General features: G+C 35.3%; 2 protein-coding genes across 2 annotated transcripts in view; one reads left to right on the top strand and one right to left on the bottom strand.

Annotated features, from left to right (window-relative positions):
- Positions 1–13,732, top strand: part of LOC127847449 (uncharacterized) — a 24,022-nt gene extending 10,290 nt beyond the window's left edge. Inside the window, exons 6-8 of the mRNA XM_052379369.1 lie at positions 3,941–4,111; positions 5,864–5,985; positions 9,427–13,732. Of these exons, the coding sequence (XP_052235329.1) occupies positions 3,941–4,111; positions 5,864–5,985; positions 9,427–10,148 (1,015 nt within the window). The 3' untranslated portion in view covers positions 10,149–13,732. The remainder of the gene's footprint in view (positions 1–3,940; positions 4,112–5,863; positions 5,986–9,426) is intronic.
- LOC127847461 (stromal cell-derived factor 2-like) lies at positions 13,729–27,790 on the bottom strand. Its single transcript, XM_052379385.1, has 6 exons — positions 27,693–27,790; positions 27,191–27,303; positions 20,163–20,245; positions 19,303–19,442; positions 18,458–18,539; positions 13,729–16,772 (listed from the first exon to the last, which is right to left on the bottom strand). Exons 1-6 carry the CDS (start codon positions 27,763–27,765, stop codon positions 16,580–16,582), a joined length of 684 nt encoding a protein of 227 aa, XP_052235345.1. The 5' UTR covers positions 27,766–27,790; the 3' UTR covers positions 13,729–16,579.

Raw genomic sequence — 27,790 nt, 5'->3', positions numbered from 1 at the left:
ATTGAAAATTTGGTTAAGTTTTGTGTGTAGGTCCACTTTTTTCCTAAAGTATCAAAGCTATTGCTTTCATACTTTCAACACTTACTAACTATCGTAAGGGGACTGTGCAGGCAATGTTATGTAACTCTGACTGGCATTTTGACAGAATTATGGGCCCTTTATACTTGAAAATTTGGTTAAGTATCATATATATTGCTTTCATAATTGGAACACTCGCAAACTATCATAAGGGGACAGTAAAGGACAAGTTGCATAACTCTGGTTGTCATTTTTTCGGAATTATGGCCCTTTTTTGACTTAGTAACTTTGAATATATGGTCACATTTTGTGCTTAGATCCACTTTACTTCTAAAGTATCAAGGCTATTGTTTTTAAACTTTAAATACTTTCATGCTATCATAAGGGTACTGTACCTGGCAAGTTGAATTTTACCTTGACCTTTGAATGACCCTGACTCTCAAGGTCAAATTATTAAATATTGCTAAAATTTCCATAACTTCTTTATTTATGATTAGATTCGATTGATACTTTGACAAAACAACTCTTACCTGACATACCACAATTGACTTCGTCCAAACCCTCCCCCACCCCCCTCAATCCTCCCCCCATTTTTTTAAAAATAATTTTAAAGATCATCTAATAAATTACCACCACACCCTCACACTATACCCCCCTCCCCCCACTCCAAAAAACAATTTTTTTATGCCCCTGGTAGGGTGGCATATAGCAGTTGAACTGTCCTTCAGTATGTCAGTCAGTCTGTCTGTCCGTCCAAAAAAACCTTAACATTGACCATAACTTTACGCACATGCAATAAATCAGTTTTCTCAGAAACTTTGGTCCGTCAATTTTTATGTCCCCACCACTATAGTTGTGGGACATATTGTTTTTGCCCTTTCTGTTGGTTTGTTTGTTTGTTTGTGTGTTTGTTTGTTTGCCCCAACTTTAACATTTGCAATAAATTTTGCAATATTGAGGATAGCAACTTGATGTTTGGCACGCATGTGTATCTCATAGAGCTGAAGATTTTGAGTAGTGAAAGGTGAAGGTCATCCTTCAAGGTCAAATGTCAAATATATGGCGTCTGTCCGTCCGAAAACTTTAACATAGGCCATAACTTTTTTAATATTGAAGATAGCAACTTGATATTTGGCATGCATGTGTATTTCATAAAGCTGCACATTTTGAGTGGTGGAAGTTCAAGGTCAAGGTCTTCCTTCAAGGTCATACTTCAAGGTAAAAAAAAATTAAAAATTCAAAGCGGTGTTCTCATGAAGCTGCACATTTTGAGTGGTTGAAGTTCAAGGTCATCCTTCAAGGTCAAGGTCATCCTTAAAGGTCAAAGGTAAAAAAACAAGTAAAAAAGTTTGACGCGGCGTTATCATGAAGCTGCACATTTTGAGTGGTGGAAGTTCAAGGTCAAGGTCATTCTTCAAGGTCAAGGTCATCCTTCAAGGTCAAAGGTAAAAAAAATAATTCAAAGCGGCGTTATCATGAAGCTGCACATTTTTAGTGGTGAATGTTCAAGGTCAAGGTCTTCCTTCAAGGTTAAGGTCATCCTTCAAGGTCAAAGGTCAAACAAAATATAAACAAAATCAAAGCGGCGTTATCATGAAGCTGCACATTTTGAGTGGTGGAAGTTCAAGGTCAAGGTCATCCGTCAAGGTCAAACAAAATTAATAAAAATTTAAAGCGGCGTTCTCATGAAGCTGCACATTTTGACTGGTGGAAGTTCAAGGTCAAGGTCATCCTTCAAGGTCAAGGTCATCCTTCAAGGTCAAAGGTAAAAAAATAAAATAAAAATTCAAAGCAGCGTTCTCATGAAGCTGCACATTTTGAGTGGTGGAAGTTCAAGGTCAAGATCATTCTTCAAGGTCAAGGTCATCCTTCAAGGTCCAAGGTAAAAAAATTAATAATTTCAAAAATGGCGTTATCATGAAGCTGCACATTTTGAGTGGTGGAAGTTCAAGGTCAAGGTCATCCTTCAAGGTCAAGGTCATCCTTCAAGGTCAATTGTCAAAAAAATAATATTTCAAAGCGGCCTCCTCATAAAGCTGCACATTTTGAGTAGTGAAAGTTCAAGGTCAAGGTCATCCTTCAATTTCAAAGGTAAAAAAACAACAATTTTTTCAAAGCGGCGCAATAGGGGGCATTGTGTTTCTGACAAACACATCTCTTGTTTTTTTCAAACATTGTTAAAAAACACAAATATTTATTTTTATTATTATATTTTTTAAATACCGTCCAACCATTTCACCCAAGAATCTCCCCCCCTCCCCCCAAAATTTTTTTTTGCATTTTTTTGGCATTTTTGAAAGATAATGTAATAAATGACCACACCCCCACACTATACACCCCTCTCCACTCCACCCCTCCCTCCTTTGTGATTGAAATTGAGATAGGTCCCTACACCTTTAAAAAGAAAAATCGATGAGTGGTCTGCACCCGCAAGGCAGTGCTCTTGTTTCAATATTGTGTTTACTAAGATTTAACTTATAGAGTAATAAAATACATTTTAAATATATGGGCCGTGCTATGTGAAAAGGGGCTTTAATGCATGTGTGTAAAGTGTAGTTCCAGATTACCCTGTTCATTCTGCACAGGCAAATCAGGGATGACACTTTTGGCTTGTATGGTATTTTTCATTTACAGAAAGTCTATTCTTAACAAAGGTCCAGTTTAGACAGAAAGTGTCGTTGAGCCTGATTAGCCTGTGCAGACTGCACTAGGTTATCTGGTAGACACTTTATGCACATGCATGAAATGCACTTTTCACAAAGCATGACTCGTATGAAGTTGTTTGCGTGCTGGATAATGAAAATCACAACATGGCATGCATAGTTGTCTGTGGGGCATTTAAGACTACAAGCAACCATTTAAGGCTACAAGCAACACTAATTGCCCCGATTTCATGTGATATTATTGATCTTTGTTTACTTGAAATGGATAAATAATGCTAGCGTTGTTTTACCTTTTCGTGGCGTCTTTTCTCCAAACATAACAATATATAATAAACAACAACAAAATGACGTACATGTATATGACGTTAGACTGCGGCGTGACACGACATCATGCCAAATTCCTAACAATCTTAATAAGCAGAAAGAAAAATTCATAAAATCATATATACTGAATATATAGAGAGAGATACCACAAACCTGTGGAGACTGACAAAAGCTATGAATGAAGAGAGCAACATATGGTTCAGAAGATCACCGTGGGAGAATGAAGAACTTTTACAGAAAGGGTGGCCGCAAATGCTTTGGCTCAAGCATAGGCAATGGCACTAGACAAAGAAGTCAGACAGGAGGTAAGAGAAAGGTCGCCAATGACAACAACGCACTTGAAGTCATGACAAAAGAGGTCACACAAGAAGAAATGAAGAAGGCTGCTAAAACTTCAGAGCTTATGTGAAAAGCCTGGATCCATGATACAAAAGCCGTCTGTGACAAAGAAGACAAAGACTCAAAATAAAAATAAAAATCCTAACAGATGGTTTGTTAGTCATGGAAGCATGAACTGTGTTGCTCCTCAGCATGACTACAGCACTGAATTGGATAGGGCATAAAATGAGTTTTGCTATTTCTTTGATATCTTTTTTTGGGAAGCCTATTGATATTGGGTAGTCCTTTAGGCAAAGTGTATAGTTTTTTAGATTTAGAATGGGTTCCTATTTCAGCCTTTATACTAAAACTAAATTTTACCCCCAAAAAACACTGACTAACAACCTCAAATTGAATAAATGTGTTCCCTAAAATGACTAACAACCTCAGATTGAATAAATGTGTTCACTCTTGTCACAATGGCATCCATGCCTTGCATATTGGCTCTGTCGAGCTTTCACTATCACCCTGTGGTTGGATAGGACCCAGGCATTTGCCATATTACTTATTATTGCATGACAAAGGACCCTTGTCACAACTGCATCCATTCCTTTCAGACTGGCTCAGTCAAGCTACTACTATCACACGGTGGTAGTCGAGGCTCAGACGCCATGGCGATACAACCCTCGAGAACTGGCGGCCCGAAACCACCACAATGTGGACTTAGAGACAATAAGCCAGAAGTTACGGAGCCTGCAGGATAACAAGCTGAGGCCATATTACTATGGGTAAAAGATATGAGACTCTAGCTCTGGGATAACTGGGTTTAAGGCATCAAGTGTCGTTCCAGATAAGCCTGTGCAGTCATTACAGGTAAATCAGGGATGCCACTTTTTGCCATAACTGTATTTTACTTTTAAAAAGAGACTTTCATTCAACAAAAAAATTAAATTGAAAAGTGTTGGCCCTGATTAGCCTGTGCAAATTTCTTAGACTAATCTGGCCCAACACTTTACGCACATGCAATAAATCAGTTTTCTCAGAAACTTTGGTCCGTCAATTTTTACATCCCCCACCACTATAGTGGGGGACATATTGTTTTTGCCCTTTCTGTTGCTTTGTTTGTGTGTTTGTTTGTTTGCCCCAACTTTAACATTTTCAATAACTTTTGCAATATTGAAGATAGCAACTTGATATTTGGCATGCATGTGTATCTCATGGAGCTGCACATTTTAGTGGTGAAAGGTCAAGGTAATCCTTCAAGGTCAAAGGTCAAATCTATAGCTTCAAAGCGGCGCAAAAGGGGACATAGTGTTTCTGACAAACACATATCTTGTTGAATTTGAAAATTATGAAAAAATGAGAAACAAACTTTTCAAAATTGTGAGGAAATGAGTTGCAAACCCTTTTTAAAATTCAGTCGCAAACTTCTGAAAAATATAAAAGAATTTTGGTTGTAAACTTTTCACATTTGTGAAAAATGGCAATATTCTAAGAAGAAATAAAAGCCATTTAATAGAATTTTGGAATAGTGAAAATCCAGGAAAACAATATCAGGAGGGGACTTCTAATGAACAGCTTGTCATTTATTTAAGGCAAGTGACAAATAGCATACCCAATACAGGACCAAACAGTTAAAATAATACAAAACATTAAGCCTATACCAGTAAAACGCATATTTGCCAATATCTCGGCTTAACTGTCCCCCAGTAAACAACATTTCTGTTTTTTGCTTCAAATACAATGTGTGTGTTTTTTCTTTGTAACTTTGCAATAAGATTTTGATTACAGACCTGAAATTTGGCAGAAATGACTTTCTTTATTTAACATGCTAACTTGCTTGCCATTTGCTCATCAGAGAGATGAATAATTTGTTTGAAATGAAATGCGTGAGTGGGTTTCCTCAGTCCAGAGACTTCTGCCACAACACTAAAATGTCTGTGTCAATAGTTTTATGGGGGATAAGTAATCACTCTTAGTGAAAGCTGTAGTACAATTTTGAAAAGAAATATGGCAGTTACTGCTATATATAATTGTTAAACAGCCTTTTTAACTTAACTGGACTTATTTTCACAGATTTTGATATATAAAAAATCTGATAAAACCAATTAACTAACAAAACTCTAAAAATAGGAACACTTTCAAATAATTATAATGACAAGTAAAAAAATATTTTTTAATGTTTCTGCTGTGGGGATTGAACTGGGATCTCTAGAAGCAAACGCTAACTCCCTACCACTACATCAAAACATGCTTTTACATCAGTACTGTAGTAAAAACTTTGTGTTGGTGATACACATTTTCACTAAATTTACATTAGAAAGCATTCCATAGTCTTTATATATGGTATAACTACGATTGATGTTGAGCAATAAAAAAACATTTTTTTTAAACATTTTCCTTCTTCAGGAGTCTTTTTTATTAATAAAATGCATACATTCTTGTTTGAAACTATAAGTTTTTTAAGTATCATCATTTTGCCAAACTGTGAACAAGTCCCTTTAAATTCAGTACGTATATCCCTGCATGCCACGTTACAGCTGGTTCCTTCGTCAATGCGACTCTCTAAGGCTGGTCGCCATGGCAACAGAAACACTGGCTCGTTGTGCCAGGGAGCTGCAAGACAGGGGACTGGCCCTTGATGTGGCTGACTTCATGACAAGTAAGATTCTTAGTGATATTTTAGTTTAAACCTATTTATTTTAGCTCGATTGCAATGGTATTTCTTATAGTAGATCCATTCAGATGGTATATAACGAAAATAAGCTTAAATTGTTCCACCATGTTTTTATGCCCCCCTTCAAAGAAGAGGGGGTATATTGCTTTGCACATGTCGGTCGGTCGGTCCGTCCACCAGGTGGTTTCCTGATGATAACTCAAGAACGCTTGGGCCTAGGATCATGAAACTTTATAGGTAAATTGATCATGACTGGCAGATGACCCCTATTGATTATGAGGTCACTAGGTCAAAGGTCAAGGTCACGGTGACCCAAAATTGTAAAATGGTTTCCGGATGATAACTCAAGAACGCTAAGGCCTAGGATCATGAAACTTGATAGGTAGATTGATCATGACTCGCAGATGACCCCTATTGATTTTCAGGTCACTAGGTCAAAGGTCAAGGTCACAGTGACCCGAAATAGTAAAATGGTTTCCGGATGATAACTCAAGAACGCTTATGCCTAGGATCATGAAACTTTGTAGGTAGATTGATAATAGCTGGCAGATGACCCCTATTGATTTTCAGGTCACTAGGTCAAAGGTCAAGGTCAGGGTGACCCGAAATAGTAAAATGGTTTCCGGATGATAACTCAAGAACGCTTATGCCTAGGTACATGAAACTTCAAAGGTACATTGATCATGACTCGCAGATGACCCCTATTGATTTTCAGGTCACTAGGTCAAAGATAAAGGTCACGGTGACCCGAAATAGTAAAATGGTTTCCGGATGATAACTCAAGAACGCTTATGGCTACGATCATGAAACTTCATAGGTACATTGATCATGACTCGCAGATGACCCCTATTAATTTTGAGGTCACTAGGTCAAAGGTCAAGGTCATGGTGACCCGAAATAGTAAAATGGTTTCCAGATGATAACTCAAGAACGCTTATGCCTAGGATCATGAAACTTCATAGATACATTGATCATGACTCGCAGATGACCCCTCTTGATTTTGAGGTCACTAGGTCAAAGGTCAAGTTCACGGTGACCTGAAATAGTTAAATGGTTTCCGGATGATAACTGAAGAACGCTTATTCCTAGGATCATGAAACTTGATAGGTAGATTGATCATGACTCGCAGATGACCCCTATAGATTTTCAGGTCACTAGGTCAAAGGTCAAGGTCACAGTGACCCGAAATAGTAAAATGGTTTCCGGATGATAACTCAAGAAAGCTTATGGCTAGGATCATGAAACTTCATAGGTACATTGATCATGACTGGCAGATGACCCCTATTTATTTTCAGGTCACTTGGTCAAAGGTCAAGGTCACAGTGACAAAAACATATTCACGCAATGACTGTCACTACAACGGAGAGCCCATATGGGGGGCATGCATGTTTTACAAACAGCCCTTGTTTTTCATAAATACTGTGCCATATGAATAACACTCTTTGGACGTCTACTGAAATAAATGTTTTAGCTATATACATGTATCTTCAATCGATCGTCATTGTAATTTGGTTAAATTGTAGTTAAAAATGTTCATTATTAAAAGTATCATCAATTTAGTTAAATGAATTAATACTAGAAATGGCGCGGCAGAGGCCGACGCGTAACCCCAGGCCGCATGTTTGACCCAGGGACGCCCCATGGTTGGTAATGGGTCCATGCATAATTGAGATTGACCGTATTGTCATAAGAGAAGTTCAGTATCAATTAGAATATAATCGGTGTAGAAATGAAGAAATTATAGTAAAAGACAATTTTTGGTGGGTGTGGCATTTTATGGGCGGGGCGCCCCAGGGTTGGTAAAGGGCCATGCATAGTTGAGATTGACCGTATTGTCATAAGAGATGTTCAGTATCAATTTGAAGTAAATCGGTGTAGAAATGAAGAAATTATAGGAAAAAGGCAATTTTGGGTGGGCGTGGCGCCCCAGGGTTGATAATGGCGCCATGCATAGTTGAGATTGACTGTATTGTCATAAAAGAGGTTCAGTATCAATTTGAAGTAAATCGGTGTAGAAATGAAGATATTATAGTAAAAGGCAATTTTGGGTGGGCGTGGCCTATGTGGGCGGGGCCCCCCAAGGTTGGTAATGAGGTCATGCATAGTTGAGATTAATTGTATTGTCATAAGAGAGGTTCAGTGTCAATTTGAAGTGAATCGGTGTAGAAATGAAGAAATTATAGTAAAAGGCAATTTTGGGTGAGCGTGACCAATGTGAGTGTGGCCTATTCTGGGGGGGGGGGGGGCGACCCAGGGTTGGTAATGGGGCAAAACATAGTTGAGATTGACTGTATTGTCATAAGAGAAGTTCAGTATCAATTAGAAGTGAATCAGTGTAGAAATGAAGAAATTATAGTAAAAGACAATTTTAGGTGGGTGTGGCCTATTATGGGCAGGGCGTTCCAGGGTTGGAAATGGGGCCTTACATAGTTGAGACTGACCGTATTGTCATAAGAGATGTTCAGTATGAATTTGAAGTAAATCGGTGTAGAAATGAAGAGATTATAGTAAAAGGCAATTTTGGGTGGTCGTGGCCTATGTGGGCGGGGCGCCCCAGGGTTGGTAATGGTGCCATGTATAGTTGAGATTGATTGTATTGTCATAAAAGAGGTTCAGTATCAATTTGAAGTGAATTGGTGTAGAAATGAAGAAATTATAGTAAAAGGCAATTTTGGGTGGGCGTGGCCTATGTGGGCATGGCGCCCCAGGGATGGTAATGGGGCCATGCATAGTTGAGATTAACTGTATTGTCATAAGAGAGGTTCAGTATCAATTTGAAGTGAATCGGTGTAGAAATGAAGAAATTATAGTAAAAGGCAATATTGGGTTGGCGTGGCCTATGTGGGCGGGGCGCCCCAGGGTTGGTAATGGGGCCATGCATAGCTGAGATTGACCGTATTGTCATAAGAGAGGTTCAGTATCAATTCGAAGTGAATCGGTGTAGAAATGAAGAAATTATAGTAAAAGGCAATTTTGGGTGGGCATGGCCTATGTGGGCAGGATGCCCTAGGGTTGGTAATGAGGCCATGCATATGTGATTGACTGTATTGTCATAAGAGAGGTTCAGTATAAATTTGAAGTGAATCGGTGCAGAAATGAAGAAGTTAATGTAAAATAACATAAAAAAATGAGTGAAAATCTCTGACCCGGCCCCACCCAAACCCCCATAACTTTTGACCCAGGGGTCAGATCAAAATTCCATGACTGCCACCGTCGCACATATGCTCATAGCTACCATGTTTGTAAGTTTCAAGGTTCTAGTGCTAATAGTGTAGGAGGAGCAGGTGGCCAGGACGGACGGACGGACAGACTCACATCAATACAATATCCCCACTTTTTCTCCGAAAAACGTGGGGATAATAAACAATTGTTTCAGATTGAGAGAATAGAGCTTTCATTATTTATTTAAGATGGTTTCATTTTCAGGAACTCACAAAGGTTTAGGTGATTTGTACACGGCACCGAAGAAAATGCTCCACTGTACGGCGGGGTTCATGGGCACTAAGGGCAGCAACTCTTACCACGAGAATAAAACTGTACTTTCCTCCCTTGGGAAAACTTTCAAGCTTGCTGTTACTGGCCTGGTATTTACTGGAAAAACAGTGTGTGCTGTTGTGGACTTATACCATAACAATACAGCTGTAGAGAAAAATGAAATCTCAAAAGAACAGCAAGATGATGGGCCTGGAAACAGTGATATAAAAAATCAGTTAGATAATTCAAGTCAAAATGATGAAGAAGTTGAAGAAAGTCTGTCAGCAAATGACACTTCAACTTTGTCGGAGACTCCATTGAAGAAAAGGAGATCTGAATTGCTCAAATTGTTTATGAAGGAGGAGGAGGTTAGTCTGAGAGAAAAATACAAAGGTGTGAAGAAAGGTGTAGGTTACAGTTCCCGTCAAAGTGTTTTTCGTCGTGGCTGCAGCGCTCATGTAACAATCTCATATTCCAAAAACGGGCTGGCAAAATACAGCGGTGATGAAATACTGCGTATATGTGAGCTGGAATTTCATGGAAAGCGTTTGAGTGAAATTGAAACGGAGGTTGGAAAAGTGAGATCGTACGAAAGTGACACTTACCAGGTGCTTTTGAAGGAGCCAGTGGTGTTTGACACGCTTTTTCATGGATTTTACAATTCAAAAAAATGAAGTGTTTGCTTTTCTTTTATTGATTTTAGTTAACTTTTACTTATACAAATTCACAGTTATAAATTTGAGTGGTGTAAATAGAGTAAATGTGATTGAACCCATACTCAGCTATGAGATTTAAAGTGTTGAATATTAACCAATTGTATCTAATTCAAAAATATATTTTTAAATTGATAAAACAGTTTCTCAATCATCCATCAACTTGTTACATTTTATGTGGACCATTTTTTGAAGAAAATTTAGCGTACAAAATACATGTATCTATGCATGTTGTAACAGGTGAATCGTACTTTTGTGTTATCTACACTTTTGTTTGCCATGTGTTTTTTTACTTTTTTCATCAAATAATAAATTTTCACTTTAGGGCACTATATGTCTGTCATGCAAAATAACTCACTTTAATCGCTTCTGCTTTACATTATATAAATGATTATTATTATTCCTGAGTCATGTATGACAAGGTATATAGGTTGGCTTATATATGAAGGGAAACCAGTCCTTCTGTTACTTGGCCATTACAGTATTTCAGCAGTTTTCATCTGATTTATACCAAAACTCCATGCAAATTAAATGAAATTATTTAAGAAAAGCGTGATACCAAATCACTGAAGTTTTGTTTAATTATGATCCTTGAAATGTTGTGTACCCTCCCCAAATTAAACGTTTTACATGAAATCAAAACCAAACTTATTGAAACTTTTGGAAAGAAAATAATTATATCCTAGCCAAGTTTGATGCTCTACAAACACACTATTATGTGAATTTGGAATAAAACATAATCTTGAAATAAATATTGCAGTGTTTGCAGTTTCACTTGTTGTTTCACTCAAAATGATATCCGTTCAAAGTTTTATGTCTAATTTCTTATTCACATAATACAGTGGCCACATAAATTTGGTTATAATTTAATTTATATGAAAATGGCTTTACACCGTGTCCAAGATATTTAATCTTATCTAAACTTATCATTATCTGATGAACCTCTAATGCCCCAACAGTTATTGTTAACATGTAATTAAACAAAACATTTTATTTTTTATATGCCTTCATTCGAGCAAAACTGCATCTTCATAAGATTGTCATATTTTTTATGTGGTTTGATATAAAAATAGTTTTGTGTGGTGTAAAGGTTTTACATTCATTCATTTCATACTTTAACAATTTGTAAAACATGGTACATAAAGCATATATAATATATAAAGCATATATATACATAAAGCATATATAATAGCACATAAAATAAGTTGTATCTGCTTATGGCATAAGAAATAGCAAACCTATAATTTAAAATAGCATCACAGTTGATAAATCAAGCAAACAGGTTTATAAAAATTCAATAAATGTTATAACTTAATATATAAATGTGACACAGTAAAATAATAATACTATTATTTGTAAATGAATGTAATATATATATATATATATATAATGTGTGTGTGTGTGTGTGTACTACAAATTTAAACTATGTCACAAACATTAAAATACAAGGATAGCACAAATATAGAGTAAATCCTTATTTCCATTGTGGTCCTTTATAAATGTATTGTAGTTGACCTAGAAACAAAAACTAATTAAACCTTTATGAGCAAAATTGAATGCTTAATTAATCTCAGTGAACATTATCACAGACATGAAGTAAGTCTTACATTTAGAAGGAGCTTATGCAAACTCATATTACTCCTCATCTTTTACTTTGTTTTTGGCTATTTGGAACAACATTAATTTCTTGCACAAGTTTCTTTTCTAAATGACTCGTGATGTCTTGGTATAATCATGTGATAAGTTCAGTAATTGGTTTACTTGGAAATCTTTTATCCATATATTTTTTATGTTTATCAATTTAAAATTAAAAGACGAACTACCCTCGGTGAGTTTGCATATATTTTATACAAAATGTATAACTTGTCAATAAAAAATAATTAGTGGTTGTGATGAAGAATTAAAACCATTATCTTAATTGTAGCATGTATCAAATTTAACTAAGAGTGGCGAATGAAAATGTATATTAAGAGAATTGCTTTGCATTTAAGACAATTGATCTGCAACTGGACTGAAAGATTTACTGTGATGTAGACTTGTTATGTGTTTTTAACCAGGTTTTCTGAAGGAAAAAACTGGTTATTAGATTGGCGAATGCGGGCGGGCTGGCTGGCTGGCGGGCGGAACAAGCTTGTCCGGGCCATAACTATGTCATTCATTGTCAGATTTTAAAATCATTTGGCACATTTGTTTACCATCATTGGACAGTGTGTCGCGCGAAATAATTACGTCGATATCTCCAAGGTCAAGGTCACACTTTGAGTTCAAAGGTCAAAAATGGCCATAAATGAGCTTGTCCTGGCCATAACTATGTCATTCATTGTGAGATTTTAAAATCATTTGGCACATTTGTTCACCATCATAGGACGGTGTGTTGCACGAAAGAATCACGTCAATATCTCCAATGTCAAGGTCGCCACGACTAAAAATAGATTTTTTTAAAAAACAAACTTACAAAGGGGGTTAATTTTGTTTGTTCATTTCAAAAGTTCAGTTTGAGTTTTCTCCCTTTATCAGATTTTTTTTTCACAATAAAAACCTGGTTTTGTGACAATTTTGTCCCTTGTCAATTGGTTAGTTTAGAAATGGGAGTGTTCTTTTTGTCTATAGAAAACCTGTGTGCCTCATGTTACAATTCCTCGTCCTAAATTTGAAACTCAGTCTTAGTTATCAAGGAGAAGTGGAGATTTTTTTTCTATGCACTTTATATATTTTTGGAACTTGTGTTTATATTTTTATTGTATCAGGGGCTAACTTATTGGACATGATAGACAACTTGAAATTTCCATGGTAAATATATCTCATTTATGGGAAATGAAAAACACAATATCCGTTATTCTACTATTTATATGAAAGGAGTTGTGTCTCTTTTTTATGCCCCTGAAGATGGGCATATAGTGATCGCACTGTCTGTTTGTCTGTCCGTCCATCGGTCTAGCTGTCCATCACACTTTTGCGTTTGGGTTTTGAAAAAAGCTCAGAACTTCAATGTCGCTTCAGATGTAACCTCCATATTTGGTATGCATGTGTATATGAACAAGGTCTTTCCATATGCATACACATTTTGACCCCTTCAACCTTGACCTCGAACTTAGGGTCCGCGTTAAGGTTTTGAAAAAACTGACACACTTTATTCTTTCACGTCTTATGTGTGAATGAAGTTGTTCTGCGGCATAATTGCCCATATTTTGTGTAAGCTAAAGGGCATCAGGCAAAACACATAGTTGTACTTAATCCTTTCCCACTCAGAAGCAAAGTGAAAATAGCTATGTGCAAACAGCATAAAACCTGAACAGCCTGCAAGTAACTTGCGGTCTGTTCAGGTTTTATGCTGTTTGCTGCTGGTCTGTATCAAAGGGTTAGAGATGAAGCCTTAAAAACTTGAATCTAGTAAGAAAGGTCTTAAATTAAATTTAACAATCTAAGGGACTACAATCGCGTCAAAATGGATATATATGTGGTAAAGAATTGAAACAATTTAAGCTATCCTCATATCTATCTGAATCAATATATATTGCAAATCAAATAACAGAAACCTATAAACAGTTTTGTTTTTGTTTTATTTATCACAATAGGTGAAATATTAATTATCCATATTTCATGAGCATGCACATTGCTATCTTTTTTAATGTGTTCAGGCAGAAACAAAGTTTTTAAAACTATTCATAACACTTATTTTTAATACATATATTTTTTAACATGAAAACAATAAAACAAATTATGCCAAATTGATGAGAAGCCCCATAGAACAACACGTTATTTATAAAGACATAGAGTCAACACTACACAATTTAAACTTGTACGACAAAACAAATCTCAAGTGGTTCACATTCAGTTTCATTTACGCTTCTATTAATAAAATATGTGGTTATTTTAATAATGGCCAACCAGTTTTGTTCCAGAGTGAATATAAACAATCAATGAATGATGTGTGAGAATAGTAAATCAAATAATTTATTAACAGTAACGCTCCTAGACTAAAACAGTTCTCTTAACATGTGACAACTAATACAACACCGGAATATTTACAAATTACCGGTATGTAATTTTTTACTATTATAATAATTTTTACCTATTAAGCCTAATACTGTGTTTGATATTGACAGATATGTAGAGAGAGATTTATAGACTGTACATGAAATTATGGCAAATTGGCCGAAATATGGATTTCAAAGACGATATTTAATGTACCAGTATCTATTACACACAAATACATATGCACGTTCCAACAATATTCAATAGAAATACAAAATAGGTGTGTTAACAGTTTAGTAAAACAAACTTTATCGACAGAGTAATATGTACCATCACATGTATACAAAGCGGCAATCATTTTAAATCTTAAAATAAATGAGAAGCTTCAACGGTTGAAACAGTGCATGAGTGAAATACATGTAAACACCTAAAATCACTCAACTCACATCAAATAGAATAATAGGCTTGAGATATAGACAAATTCTGAACATATGCATATTCATATCAGCCAATCCACTGTTGCCATTCGTACCACCTGACTTTCATATCAGCCAATCCACTGTTGCCATTCGTACCACCTGACTTTCATATCAGCCAATCCACTGTTGCCATTCGTACCAACTGACTGTGCAATATTTAACCACTTTGAAACAGGTGCATCCAATATATTGGCCAGTAAAAAGAGTTTTAAAAAATATATCCGAGTTGATTCCATACCTATGCATCATGAAAAATCTATAGAATCGACATGCTGTTGAAACAAAACATTATGTAGATCTGTGAAAATGTTGTTTAATAACAAAAATCACATACAAAAATATGTTGTGAATAACTTTCTGGACAATCTATGAAGGTGTTTTTCTTATGTCAATAAACATTACGTTCAACAGCAAATGTCACAAAACGTCATCAAATGATGTTAATGTATACTTGTTTTGATGTTATCATGTACAAGATGAAAATAACTTACAGAATGAACATATTATTTAACAGCATTGTGTACTGTTCACCACTGGCATACTCATACCAATATATCACCAATTGTACAATAAGCTGTTAAATAACTGAAAATACTGTCCTGTTAAATTGTTTGTTGACTTAACTTAATGATTCTTCATAAAGCAATTTAAATCAATGTACAGATGACTTACCAATAACTTCAATATTTCATTAGACAATTTTATAGACACAAACCTGAACATTTTATCAGCTCTAAATCACCCTTGATGTCACATGTGCACCCATACTTCACCTCGAAATTTAACAACGAACATTCCCAAACACTCTTCATCTTTGAATATACACTTTTTCAATGACACTTGTAAATTTTGCAGTCATGTAACTTGAAGGACACATACAGGAAATGTGTATTTACACACATTATATGAACAGAGAATACAGAATGACATTTAGAAATAAAGTCTTATTAATATGTTTGTTCTATACAGAATATTAAATACATGTACAAAAAGTATTAAACATATTAGCATCCGATGAGAAAGAAACTCTGACCAACACAAAAAAACTACTTTTAAGAAACTCAATTTCCCTTAAAAGAAAACAACGACAATGTTTTCAATAACAGCATTTATGAATTTCCAGTCATTTGTACAGCCACATTTATGATTTGTTGTCTTGAAACAGTCTCAGTTGATGTGAACATTCGCTATCAATAAAACTAACAGTATGGTGTACATTAAATAACAGCAGATACAGATAAACAAAAACAATAGAAAATAGTTCTTAAATCATTCCTCTACCACACAAATTCAGAAAAATCAGTAACCCTTAAAATGAAAAATTTAAATACAGATTTCACATAAATATTTAAAAAAAACAAACAGCACTACTAAAGAAAGCATTGCCAAAAATTAACAAAAGTGTTTTGTGCAAATAGTAGTAAGCATGCTTTATACAAGAAATAAAAGAAACACTATTTATCAAGACAGCATAATCAAAACTAATTACATAAGATTTCAAGAATTTCAGTATACAGTATGCATAAACATATTGGGCACTTTCACAGTTTTGACTTGGAGAAAATTATTTTACAAACCTAACTTTTTGCCAATAAAAATGTGTATACCTTGTAAAGGTATTAGTACCTATGTAAATGTCAATAAAAACTTGCTTAATGGTTGACATACCAGAGTAATCATGTTTACAAAAGACATCATAAATACTAGAATAATTATTTTTGCAGCAAAAACAACATTAAGACATACAACTATGACTAAGTAAGATTCTCCCCATTTCTGTTCTACGACTCATTGTTAAAAAAAGACAATGTCAAAAGCCACAAAACTGTGAAACCGCCCAAACTGTATGCCTTACAACTAAGTTCTCTACCAGATCACGGCTCAGGAAACTGTGAAATGGTCCAATAAGAATGCGTTACATTTAAGTTGGCTACTAGATCACAGTTCAGTGTGAGCCTGTGCGACATGCGGACTATCGGCCCTATACGTGCCAACAGGGTCCTCAGAGGGTTTCACATAGATCCCCTCCATTGCCTGCCAGTAGTTAAGATCACTGGGTGATGAATAGGCGGACACTTCACGCTGACCTGCGATCGGGCGACCAAACGTTTCACCAGCCACGTGGAGATAACTGCAGATGAAAAATTTAATCCTTTACTACTTAGATACGCACTCTGAAGCTTAATTTTTTTCTTAGAAAACCTTATTAAATTTAATGCCTAAATTCAAGTTTTAAAGACTTCATTTCCAACCCTATGAGCGTCAAACAGCATAAAGCCTGCACAGACTGCGAGTTACTCAAAGGCTGTTCTGGTTTTATGCTGTTTGCATATAGCCATTTTCATTTTACTTTCCAGTGGGAAAGGTTTATGGCACTTAAGCTTTCATTATTATTATTCTCTTAAGACTGTTTCTATCAACGATTTCAAAAGATAAGCACATTTTCTCCCTCACATTTATATGACTAATTATCAGAAAATGTTGTTAGTTCATAAAGCTAGTTTAACTGACAGGCTTTTTAGCATTAGCATTAAACTCAGTTAGATATTTTCAGTGCAATACAGTTTAAATCCAAAAACAAGTAATGGCATACATTAGTTTTCATATAATTGTAATAGTCATAATTTGAATTTATACATCGCAATACACTTAATATATAAACCTATAAAATACAACATCATATATATATAAATATATATAAATATAAACCTTACTTCTACATTGATTGTTATATTGTTTGATGTATTTGTAGCTATTCACATGACATTCAGACCACACTTTCAAATATGGATTTGATTGATAATTTCATCTTTCAATGAAGAATAAGAGATGTGTTTGTCAAAAACACAATGCCCCCTATTGCGCTGCTTTGAAATAAAATATATAATATATATATATATATATATATATATATATCATTTGGCAGGTGTAGAAATTATCTCCCTTTTAAAGCTTATTACTTCCTTTGGATTGTATTTTTTTTACTTCTTTCCTTGAAGGATGATCTTGACCTTGACAATTTACCACTCAAAATGTGCAGTTTCATGAGATACACATGCATGCCAAATATCAAGTTGCTATCTTCAATATTGCAATATTCAATATCTTATTTTATCAATATTGCAAAAGTTATCGCAAAACTTTAAACCAAGTTTAAAGTTTTGGGACAGAATAACAGACAGACAGGCCAAAAACCATTAGTTAGCTAAACATGAGCATCAATATTGCAGGCTATTTAAAGCCACACACCTTATTTGGCATAGTAAATTAAAGCATAAATAAGAAACATATTTTATCTATGCCAATTAGAATATATACGGCGTTTACAAGGTAGAAATCTGTCTTTTTGAGGCTTTAAAGCTAAAAAATAATGGCGTTTGTCGAAATGTAGGTATATGTCTAGAAATCCTACTTTCTGTTTTAAAAGCGGTACCGTTTGAAATATAATAAATTACTTGCTAACTAGGCTATATATTCAATTTTATCTATGCCAATGAGAATATATCTGGTGGCTGCAAAGTAGAAATCTGTCTTTTTTGCGCTTTAAAACTTAAAAATAATTGCGTTTGTCGAAATGAATGGTCGTATACGTCTAGAAATCCTACTTTCTGTTTTAAAAGCAGTACAGTTTGAAAAATAATAAATTACTTGCTAACTAGGCTATAAATTTAATGAAAATTTTGCACGATTTGAAATTGCATTTATAAGTATTGACTAACATGTATTTCATTTTAAAGTCAGAGGCAAGGTGTGTGGCTTTAAACTCTGCAACAGATACAATACATTAACTTTATTACCTGTGGTTGAACTACTTACTATTCAGTGACAACATGCTTCAGTCGTACTTTCTCGTTCCTACTCCAGTGTTTCCCAGAGCAAATAACAGCCCAATTGTCACCTTCAACAAAACATGAAGATTTTCTTTGACATTATAATGAAGACAGAAACCTACTGATTCAAGCTTAGATATATATCAACATGATCTATTGATTGCAAGCCACGAGTAACAAGACTTTTTAACTCTGAAATTGAGGATTCAGAGTTCTATTGCAACTTGAACTCGTCAGGTACTCCAAGAAACTATAAATATGCACCAATCAATACATTTTAGTTTTTTGTTCAGTTGTATTTCGGTAATTTCATAGCAGTCTGTTTACTGTCTTGCACTTTTCCTCGCAGAGCTTGTGTACGAGTACTTGGTGCACATGTCAACATATACAATTGACAACTGCCCTAACTGAATCAGTAGTAGGTGGGAGAATGATAGTTGATAGATGTCATGACCAATACCCACAGTATTATTTATTGATTGAAACGCCACTCCTGAGATTCATCGTCCATTGCTCTACCAACAGACTATGCCAGCCAAGCAATAACATTTTCTGGGAAGTCTGTATGTCAAGTATGTCCAGTTAATTAATCCTTTGCATGTTGGGAAATTTGTCGTCTGCTAAAATGTCGTCTGCTGAATTTTTCAAATGAGCATTTTCTTCAATTTTTTTCAAAGAATACTATAAGAATGGCAAACAGTTTGGATCCAGATGAAACGCCACGTTCTGTGGCGTCTCAACTGGATCCAAAGTGTTTGCAAAGGCCTTCAAAATTTGGTTCCAGCACTGAAAGAGTCAAGAAGCTTAGTAAAACAGGGCTGCTGTATTTACCTTCATCGCCCTCCCCGTCCTCCCCAAAGGCGCTGACCTCCAGGTTATGAGAGAGAGGAGACTGGAAGTGGTGGCTGTGGAGATTCCTGCGGGTCTGCAGGTGCATCAGTCGTATAGTCTGACCGCATTTTATAGGCTGACTGAAATATGAAAGTAAACATTGCAATACAAAAATGTTAATGTTTTTTTGGAGTACTAACAAGATCTCCATAGATTTCATTTTACTTGTTAAATGCTTTTTAGTGATGACATTGGGCTGACAGAAAAACTAGAGTAAAGTTCAGACATGTATTCATCATATGGTCCTCTATACGCATACAGTTTCATGAACCTAGCTAAGATATTTTTTAATTTTCCAGGACCCTAACTTTAGTTTTCCAATATTTCTGCAACCATTACAACCACCATATTTGTCTGATAAAAAAAAATGGACATATTCCACATATTGTCCTCTATTCACAAACAAAGTTTCGTCTTATAAGCATTTATACTTTATGAGTTGTTTCAGAATCCTGAAAATCTGAAAAATGCCCCAAAGGAAAAAAAGTTGCATCAATTTTGATTCAATAAGGGCATTTAGCTGCAAGTGAACATTTAGACATTTAGCACTGAAACTGAACATTGCAGCAAAAAGGCATATAATTTAAAGGAAAATGTGAAGTATTTTTGCAAATAATTACAAAGCAATTTAGTAGACCCCTTACACCCCATCTGAAGATTTCAGGGAGTGAATGTTCCCAATTTCAGAGTTTTTCGTGCTTATTATTCCCAATTAGTACTAGTACTTTTCACAAGCATACACAAATCGCTGGTATCTTGCTCCAAATGTTTTAACAACACATGTTTATAACAGTACATACCCTCGTACACAATGTGTCCCAGTTTTAGCTCTCACTTGCCAGTAGCTATTATGGTCATCAGAAGACTCTACAGCCGTTACAGACTGGAATATATCAAATAACAAATGTCAATGTGCCAATTCTAATTGTGAAATAACATAAATAAGAAAAAAATTAATTGACTGGTTCCAATTCATCCATCAATGTGCTTGAATCATGCATAGTAATTCCCAGATAAAACAAGAGCACCGCCTTGCGGGTGCAGACCGCTCATCTATTTTCTTTTTAAAGGTGAAGGGACTCTCATTTTCAATCACAAAGGAGGGAGGGGTGGAGTGAAGAGGGGTGTATAGGGGGGGGGGGATTTTTTGGGTGCGATGGTTGGACGGTATTTCAAACATAACCGTTTAAAAATTGGGGGGGGGGTGGGGGGTGGGGTATAGTGTGAGGGTGTGGTGGTAATTTGTGAGATGATCTTAAAAAAAAATAAAAAATGGGGGGGGGTGGGGGGGTGGGGTGGGGGGGTATAGTGTGAGGGTGTGGTGGTCATTTGTGAGATGATCTTAAAAAAAAAAAAATAGGGAGGGGAGGGGGGAGGGGGGGAGGGCACGGGGGATGGTTTGGGTGGAGTCTATTGAGGTATGTCAGGTAAGAGTAGTTTTGTCAAAGTATCAATCAAATCTAATCATAAATAAAGAAGTTATGGCAATTTTAGCAAAATTTAATAATTTGACCTTGAGAGTCAAGGTCATTCAAAGGTCAAGGTCAAATTCAACTTGCCAGGTACAGTAACCTCATGATAGCATGAAAGTATTTGAAGTTTGAAAGCAATAGCCTTGATACTTAAGAAGTAAAGTGGATCGAAACACAAAATTTAACCATATATTCAAAGTTACTAAGTCAAAAAAGGGCCATAATTCCGTAACAATGACAACCAGAGTTATGCAACTTGTCCTTTTACTGTACCCTTATGATAGTTTGAGAGTGTTCCAAGTATAAAAGCAATATGTATGATACTTTAGGGGTAAAGTGGACCAAAACACAAATCTTAACCAAATTTTCAATTTTCTAAGTATAAAGGGCCCATAATTCCGTCCAAATGCCAGTCAGAGTTACATAACTTTGCCTGCACGGTCCCCTTATGATAGTTAATAAGTGTTTCAAGTATGAAAGCAATAGCTTTGATACTGTAGGAATAAAGTGGACCTAAACACAAAACTTAACCAAATTTTCAATTTTCTAAGTATAAAAAGGGCACATAATTCTGTCAAAATGCCAGTCAGAGTTACATTACTTTGCCTGCACAGTCCCCTTATGATAATTAGTAAGTGTTGCAAGTATGAAAGCAATAGCTTTGATACTGTAGGAATAAAGTGGACCTAAACACAAAACTTAACCAAATTTTCAATTTCTAAGTATAAAAAGGGCACATAATTCTGTCAAAATGCACGCCAGAGTTATCTAACTTTGCCTGCCCAGTCCCCTCATGATAGTAAGTAAGTGTACCAAGTTTGAATGCAATAGCATTGATACTTTCTGAGAAAAGTAGACCTAAACGCAAAAGTTACATTTGTAACCAAAATTTTCAAATTTCTAAGTATAAAAAGGGCACATTATTCTGTCAAAATGCATGCCAGAGTTATCTAACTTTGCCTGCCCAGTCCCCTCATGATAGTTAGTAAGTGTACCAAGTTTGAATGCAATAGCATTGATACTTTCTGAGAAAAGTGGACCTAAACGCAAAACTTAACCGGACGCCGACGCCAACGCGGACGCCAAGGTGATGACAATAGCTCATTTTTTTTTTTCAAAAAATAGATGAGCTAAAAATTACCTTGTACATACTTGCAAGTATAAAGAATAGAAATTCCCCAAAACTGAATATTTTATAAGTAGAGTTACCAAGGTTATACCATAACAGTTTTAAGTACTCCAGATACAGAATTGGTGGTTAACTGGTGTCGCAATCTTCCAGATAATTTTTAATGAATTAGTTGTATTTCATAAATAGTTTTTCACACCCACAATTAAATGCAATAAGTTTTCTTTAACAATTAATCATAACATGTTCCAGTAATAAAGATATAAACATTTACAGTACCTGGTTGACCCTATTACCAGTGTGATCAGAATTTAAATCAACTCCTTCATTTTGTGGCTGTATGATTAACATTAAATTAACTCATTTTTAGGAATAAACATAAGTCATACATATGTCAGTGTGGCATGGATGCCCCCACATTCCACTTTCAAAATATCAAATTGAAGGATGAATTACACAGTTACAACTCTAAAGCTTTTTTGTTGCCGCATTGTACCTTTACTTTAAAGTGTGATCTTGGTCCCTGACAGTGAGTTTGGAAGACAGGTTTTACATATAATATTTCATCTCCTTTTTGTGGTTTTAGTGGTAAATTATTGTAATATAGCATGATGAATGGTTAAGTTGCATTTCATAAATGCCTAGTCGTTTTAAAATTCATCAATCTATGGCAAAATTATTGCTGATACAGCAATATCTTTTTTCCAGCTGTTTTATGGCCCAATTATTTACTTTTGACATTCCAGGCAAAAAGTAGAATGAAACATGATACACATCATCTGATGAATTAAATATTATAATTTCCGCATATGCAGTTTTCTATTCTTAAATCCATCACCATAATAATAAGTTCAAACTTTACCAAGGGAAAGATCCCCGATTTAAAAACCCCCAATTTAACAAAACCTCTTGTTCCAAGATGGATAGAAAAAATCCTGCAATCATCTACATTGTATTTTGGTCACTTGTTATCGAGAAACATATACACACTTAACAGGACATGCTACGTATATATTTGCAGTAGATTTCTCTTGATCCTTTTTAAAGAGGAAACCCTGCATCTTTGCCTTTAAGAAAATATAATACATACACAAATGTTTAAAGTGAAATAATTAGGCACCATGAAAATAAAGACCGTCAATTAGAAAGAGGTATGTGAATTGTCAGGATTTTAAATGTACACCAGATTTAGCACATGAATACATTTAAGCCCAAGGAAAAAGTGACAGACAAACCAACAGACCGCAATATACCCCAATTTCTTTAAAGGGTGACATTGAGGCATAGAACTTTTTGCAGATTTTATTTAATATACGATACTATGAAAGCAAATACTCATAGTCACTTCTATTGGTCATTGTCAGCTCGGGTACTTCTTACATATACCCCGGGTACTCTTAAGTATACTAACATGTACCCTGGGTACTCTTAAGTATACTTACATGTACCCCGGGTACGCAGGGGTTATCGTAAGAAATTGACACTCACTTGCCTGGGAGGCAAGCTACTTTGAACATCTACTTGCTCTCATTAAAAACTGGTTGCCCTATTTTGAAGTTAATTGTTTATTGTCATTTGATCTTTAAAGCATTGATTCACATGCATTATTTATATGCTAGATTTAATTTCAGCTATATTCAATGTATCAACAATAAAATAATAATCATTTTTATAATAAAAAGTTGTCAACAAAACAAAATCTGGACAGTTTTATTTCATTGAATAGTCACTATTGAATACAATACAAATGAAGAGTTTATTACTATTAAAATTTTAAAACGGTATACTTGTCACTATATCTGTACAAGTTATGGCATAGATTAAAAGAGGGGAGGGCTTAAAATAGTACTGTGAAAATGATTGTTCAGAGTTTGAAAATCATGTTGATGTCTTTGATGAAGAGTTTCTCACTTTCTTAAACTACCGTCCGCCATGTTGAAACGTCTGCCGAGTAGAACTTGTTTTGAGCGTTTAGATTAGCTTATACAACGCAAGCGACCAATCAAATCTCATTTAACTTGTACCTGATATAAAATATACTGACCCAAAGAAAATAAATAGATACAACTTACAAGGGAAAAGTCGAAAAAATACCGCAATTATGCTAATACGATACGGACTTGCCCGGCGGACTATCTACTTTAGAAAATCACATGCCCGCGACAATTTTAACCCGGCACGGGCAAGCGGGCGTCCGATTAAAAAAAGCCCTGGTACGGTCAGTGATTTTGTTCGCTTTATATTTTACAGCCTGTGCCTTTTGGATTTGGGAAAAAAACGTGATAGTCTATGCAATTTGGAAAAATTCAATATTATTAATACAAGGGTTCTCAATAACTCTTGAGCCAACAGGCCAAAATGTGAAACCAACAGGCCTTCTAGGGGGGTTCGGGGGCATGTTCCCCAGGAAAATTTTGGGCCATTTTATGGCTATTTTAATGGTCAACCAGGCACTTAAATTGGAGCATTTTTGTGTGCATTATATTAATTTTATCTTTTTAACTAACAAAAGATATATGAAAAAAGCTCTATTACTTTTGTACAATTTTATCACAATTCAAATAAATACGACTTTCGGATACATAATTGCACTCGATTTTTAGGGTCAATTTTTACGATTTTAACGGGTTTGTTTTGCACAAGGTTTGAATTGGGACATTTTATTCTAATAAGGAAAAAACTTCGATATTGGATAGGGAATGGGACCGAAATTCAGCCCTACAGGAATGGGCGGAAAAGGCCTGATCATCCGTCTACAATGCACATTTTGCGTGACACTTCTAGTTTGAAATGTAACTGAATTGAATTAAACTTTCACAACAAAAACTTTGCATTAACACAAAAAACGCAAGCAATCAGGAACAAAAACTCACCATGTGATGAAAAGAACGTCAAAATATTTGACTGCTTTTTGACCGATTCCAATTTGCGCCTTTTCATTGTTGTTGTAATGCGTTAAGGGAGATAATCAAGCGACGTCTTTGCTTAATAGCAAAAAGGAACAAAGTTATCAAAAAGACACGCAAATTTCGAAAAGTCAATTGCCGATTTTCCGAATCTGAGCGATTTTTAAACGGCCAAAATCTGATTTCAAACGGCCGATTTGACCGGCGGCCGGCTCCTATTGAGAACCCTGATTAATACGATGATAAATTTCAGTATACCAATTGTTTATAATTGCATGCTTTCTAAAATTTATATTATTAAGTGCTAGGGAATTAAATTGCTGTATAACAGTCAGTGAGTTAAATGGAAAAGTTTGGCATATAATTTTTGGGAAAGTTTGGTCAGATTTGGGGGAAAACATGCTACTTTTTGCCATTGGGATTTTTACAATTTTAACGCTAAATAGGTTGTTGACAGCTATTTTTTTTATTAATTATGTTCACATTTATGTAAATTTTCTGTTAAATGGCATCTATATTAGTGAAACTCATACTCAAAAAGCATGTTGATTCAGTTTTTTTAAGAGATGTTTGTTTAAAATAAACCAGTGTTTATTTAACCATTTTGGGAATGGGGCCGGGTCCCTTTGGATTGGGAAAATTCGCTGTGTTTTGACTAAAATTGGGAAATTAGTGTTGTTGTTTTGCTAATAAATGCTTTAAAATTGAGGATACAAGTGTGTCCAGTATTATATTTACTAAGGTTGATCTTATTTGGGTGGGAGATGAACAAAATATTGAGATCTCAGGGGACAAAAATATTTATAAATTGCACTCGTCCTGCAGGACAAGTGCATTAAAATTTTAACTTGTCCTGCAAACACATGCACTTGTCCTTCAAATATGTGTGAAAGAAAGATTGCAAAGGACTGATATGACTAACAATGTTTTCTATATCACTGCTAAAATGCTGCTTACTTAGTTATTCATGCCAGCTGATCACAGAAGAAATGTTAACTTATTATATTTATGAGGAACACAAAATAAATAAATAAAGACAAATTTGTTTTTTCCTATTTCTAATGCTTGCGTGCTTTCCATTTCGGATGGTTGAACATCGCTCCTGCCCCCTTTAAAGAACGCTTGTATGTCAGACATTTTTCAGATGAAATTCAGACTGGTTTAAAACCGCAGTAAAATAATTCTTTAAAAAAAATCAATACTTACAGTGAATGAAGTCAGATGGTTCCCTGTCAACATGGACGCGAAAAGTTAACACCAAAAAGCCAATATTTAATCGGGACACAGTCTCGCATAACAACGCGCACCTGCTGTATGAAATTTACAATTACGATTTCCGGTTCATTCGCTTTCTACTTTCGGAATAGATATGCTTTAAGAAATAATTTTATTTAATGAAAAAGAGTCTTACTGGTCAGAAAATACATATTTTAACATCAGTTTTTTTCCCCTGGATCTAAAAAAAAAATTGGGGGGGGGGGGAACCTTCCATTGGGAATTTTTAGCTCCCATTTGGGAAATATATATACTTTTTTCCATTGGGAATGGGTCCGGTTACCGGACCTGATTTTTAATGAAAAAAAAACACTGTAAACAATATTGTTTTACGGTAATGGGTAGCGCATTTCACGACATCGGACTTTGGGCGGGAATAAATCTATGTATTTGTTACAGAAGTGTTACCCAAGTATAATTTTGACAATATATCATGTTCTTCCACATTGTATCATATTGATGGTTACTCAGCTTTTCCTGGAATTGACCTTGGTAGAGGTGTCATTATTTATGCGAAAACAGAATTGAATGTTTCACCAAATACCACTCTTAATTCCTTTTATGGTGATGCTTCGTGGATTGACTGGATAAGTGATAGCAAAACAATAACATTAGGGTGTATATGTGTAGTTGATGCCAAGAATGTATTAGAATTCAAGAGCAGGATTGATCTACATTGGAATGGGGACATAGTGTATAAGTTTTAGTGATCACAACTGTTGTTTGTCAAAAGGACATTCATTCTTTACCATACTTAAGGAACTATTTTTTACTGAATAAGGGCTATTTTTATTAGTCGTGAGAACACATACGGGTACAGTACCATAAGACGTCCATAAGAAGAGGGGTTTAAAAAGGACTTGAGTCCTTACCGCAGAGCCCAAAATCATCCTACAGGTATCCTACAGGTATGGTACAACCTAATATGGACCGCTTACGTTTAAGCATATTTACCGTACCAAGGGTACATGTAAGTAAACTTAAGAATACCCAGGGTACATGTAAGTAGTACCCAAGCAGACAATTGCCAATCAAGCATCACTTACCTGTTGTCCACTTCCTGATCCATACTTGACATCATGGGAGTGAAGTCTTAAATTGTGGTAGGTGTTCAACAACTTTAGAGAGGACCCACAGGTAACAAGGTCATACTGGAATCCTGAAATACATGTTTTGGGTTATTATAGAGCATTCAGAATAAGGTTCCATCCAGGCAAGCTAGGGTGAATGGTAGTACGCATGTCATTATGATAATCAAAGTCTAAACAGTTTATTTAAGTAAAAACACAACAGCATTTATATTTCAATAAACTAAATACATGTAATAATTGTTTCGACTTCGTAAAACCTTCTTTATAACATGTAATAACTTCAAGAGGTTCTAATGGACTGCAAGTGAAACCATTTTTTGAGCGCTATCCGAAACAAAATTATTCCCAGATACAGCTCTAGTTTTACTACTTAGCTACTTTTCAAATATGCCATCCTTGTAAAATAAAACACGTACGTTAATTTGCCACTGGTATTTGAAAATTATACATTAAATACCTGTTACAATTGATGAGATAGACAAAAGTCCAAACAATTGTAAAATAATCTGATAATTCGTCGGCAACTCCATTGCGTTTACCTTCTTTAAGGAGACT

Source organism: Dreissena polymorpha, chromosome 10 (assembly GCF_020536995.1).
Source record: "Dreissena polymorpha isolate Duluth1 chromosome 10, UMN_Dpol_1.0, whole genome shotgun sequence".
In the NCBI taxonomy this organism is placed as follows: domain Eukaryota; kingdom Metazoa; phylum Mollusca; class Bivalvia; order Myida; family Dreissenidae; genus Dreissena; species Dreissena polymorpha.
The sequence above is the reverse complement of the archived record's forward strand: the minus strand, read 5'-3'. Positions and strand labels throughout refer to the sequence as shown.

Coding starts and splice junctions, on each gene's coding strand:
- LOC127847461 (XM_052379385.1), bottom strand. CDS start 27,765: ATGGAGTTGCCGACGAATTATCAGATTATTTTACAATTGTTTGGACTT. Junction 20,246..27,190: donor GATCAGGAAGTGGACAACAG/GTAAGTGATGCT, acceptor GATATATTCCAG/TCTGTAACGGCTGTAGAGTC. Junction 18,540..19,302: donor GGACGGGGAGGGCGATGAAG/GTAAATACAGCA, acceptor GTTTTGTTGAAG/GTGACAATTGGGCTGTTATT.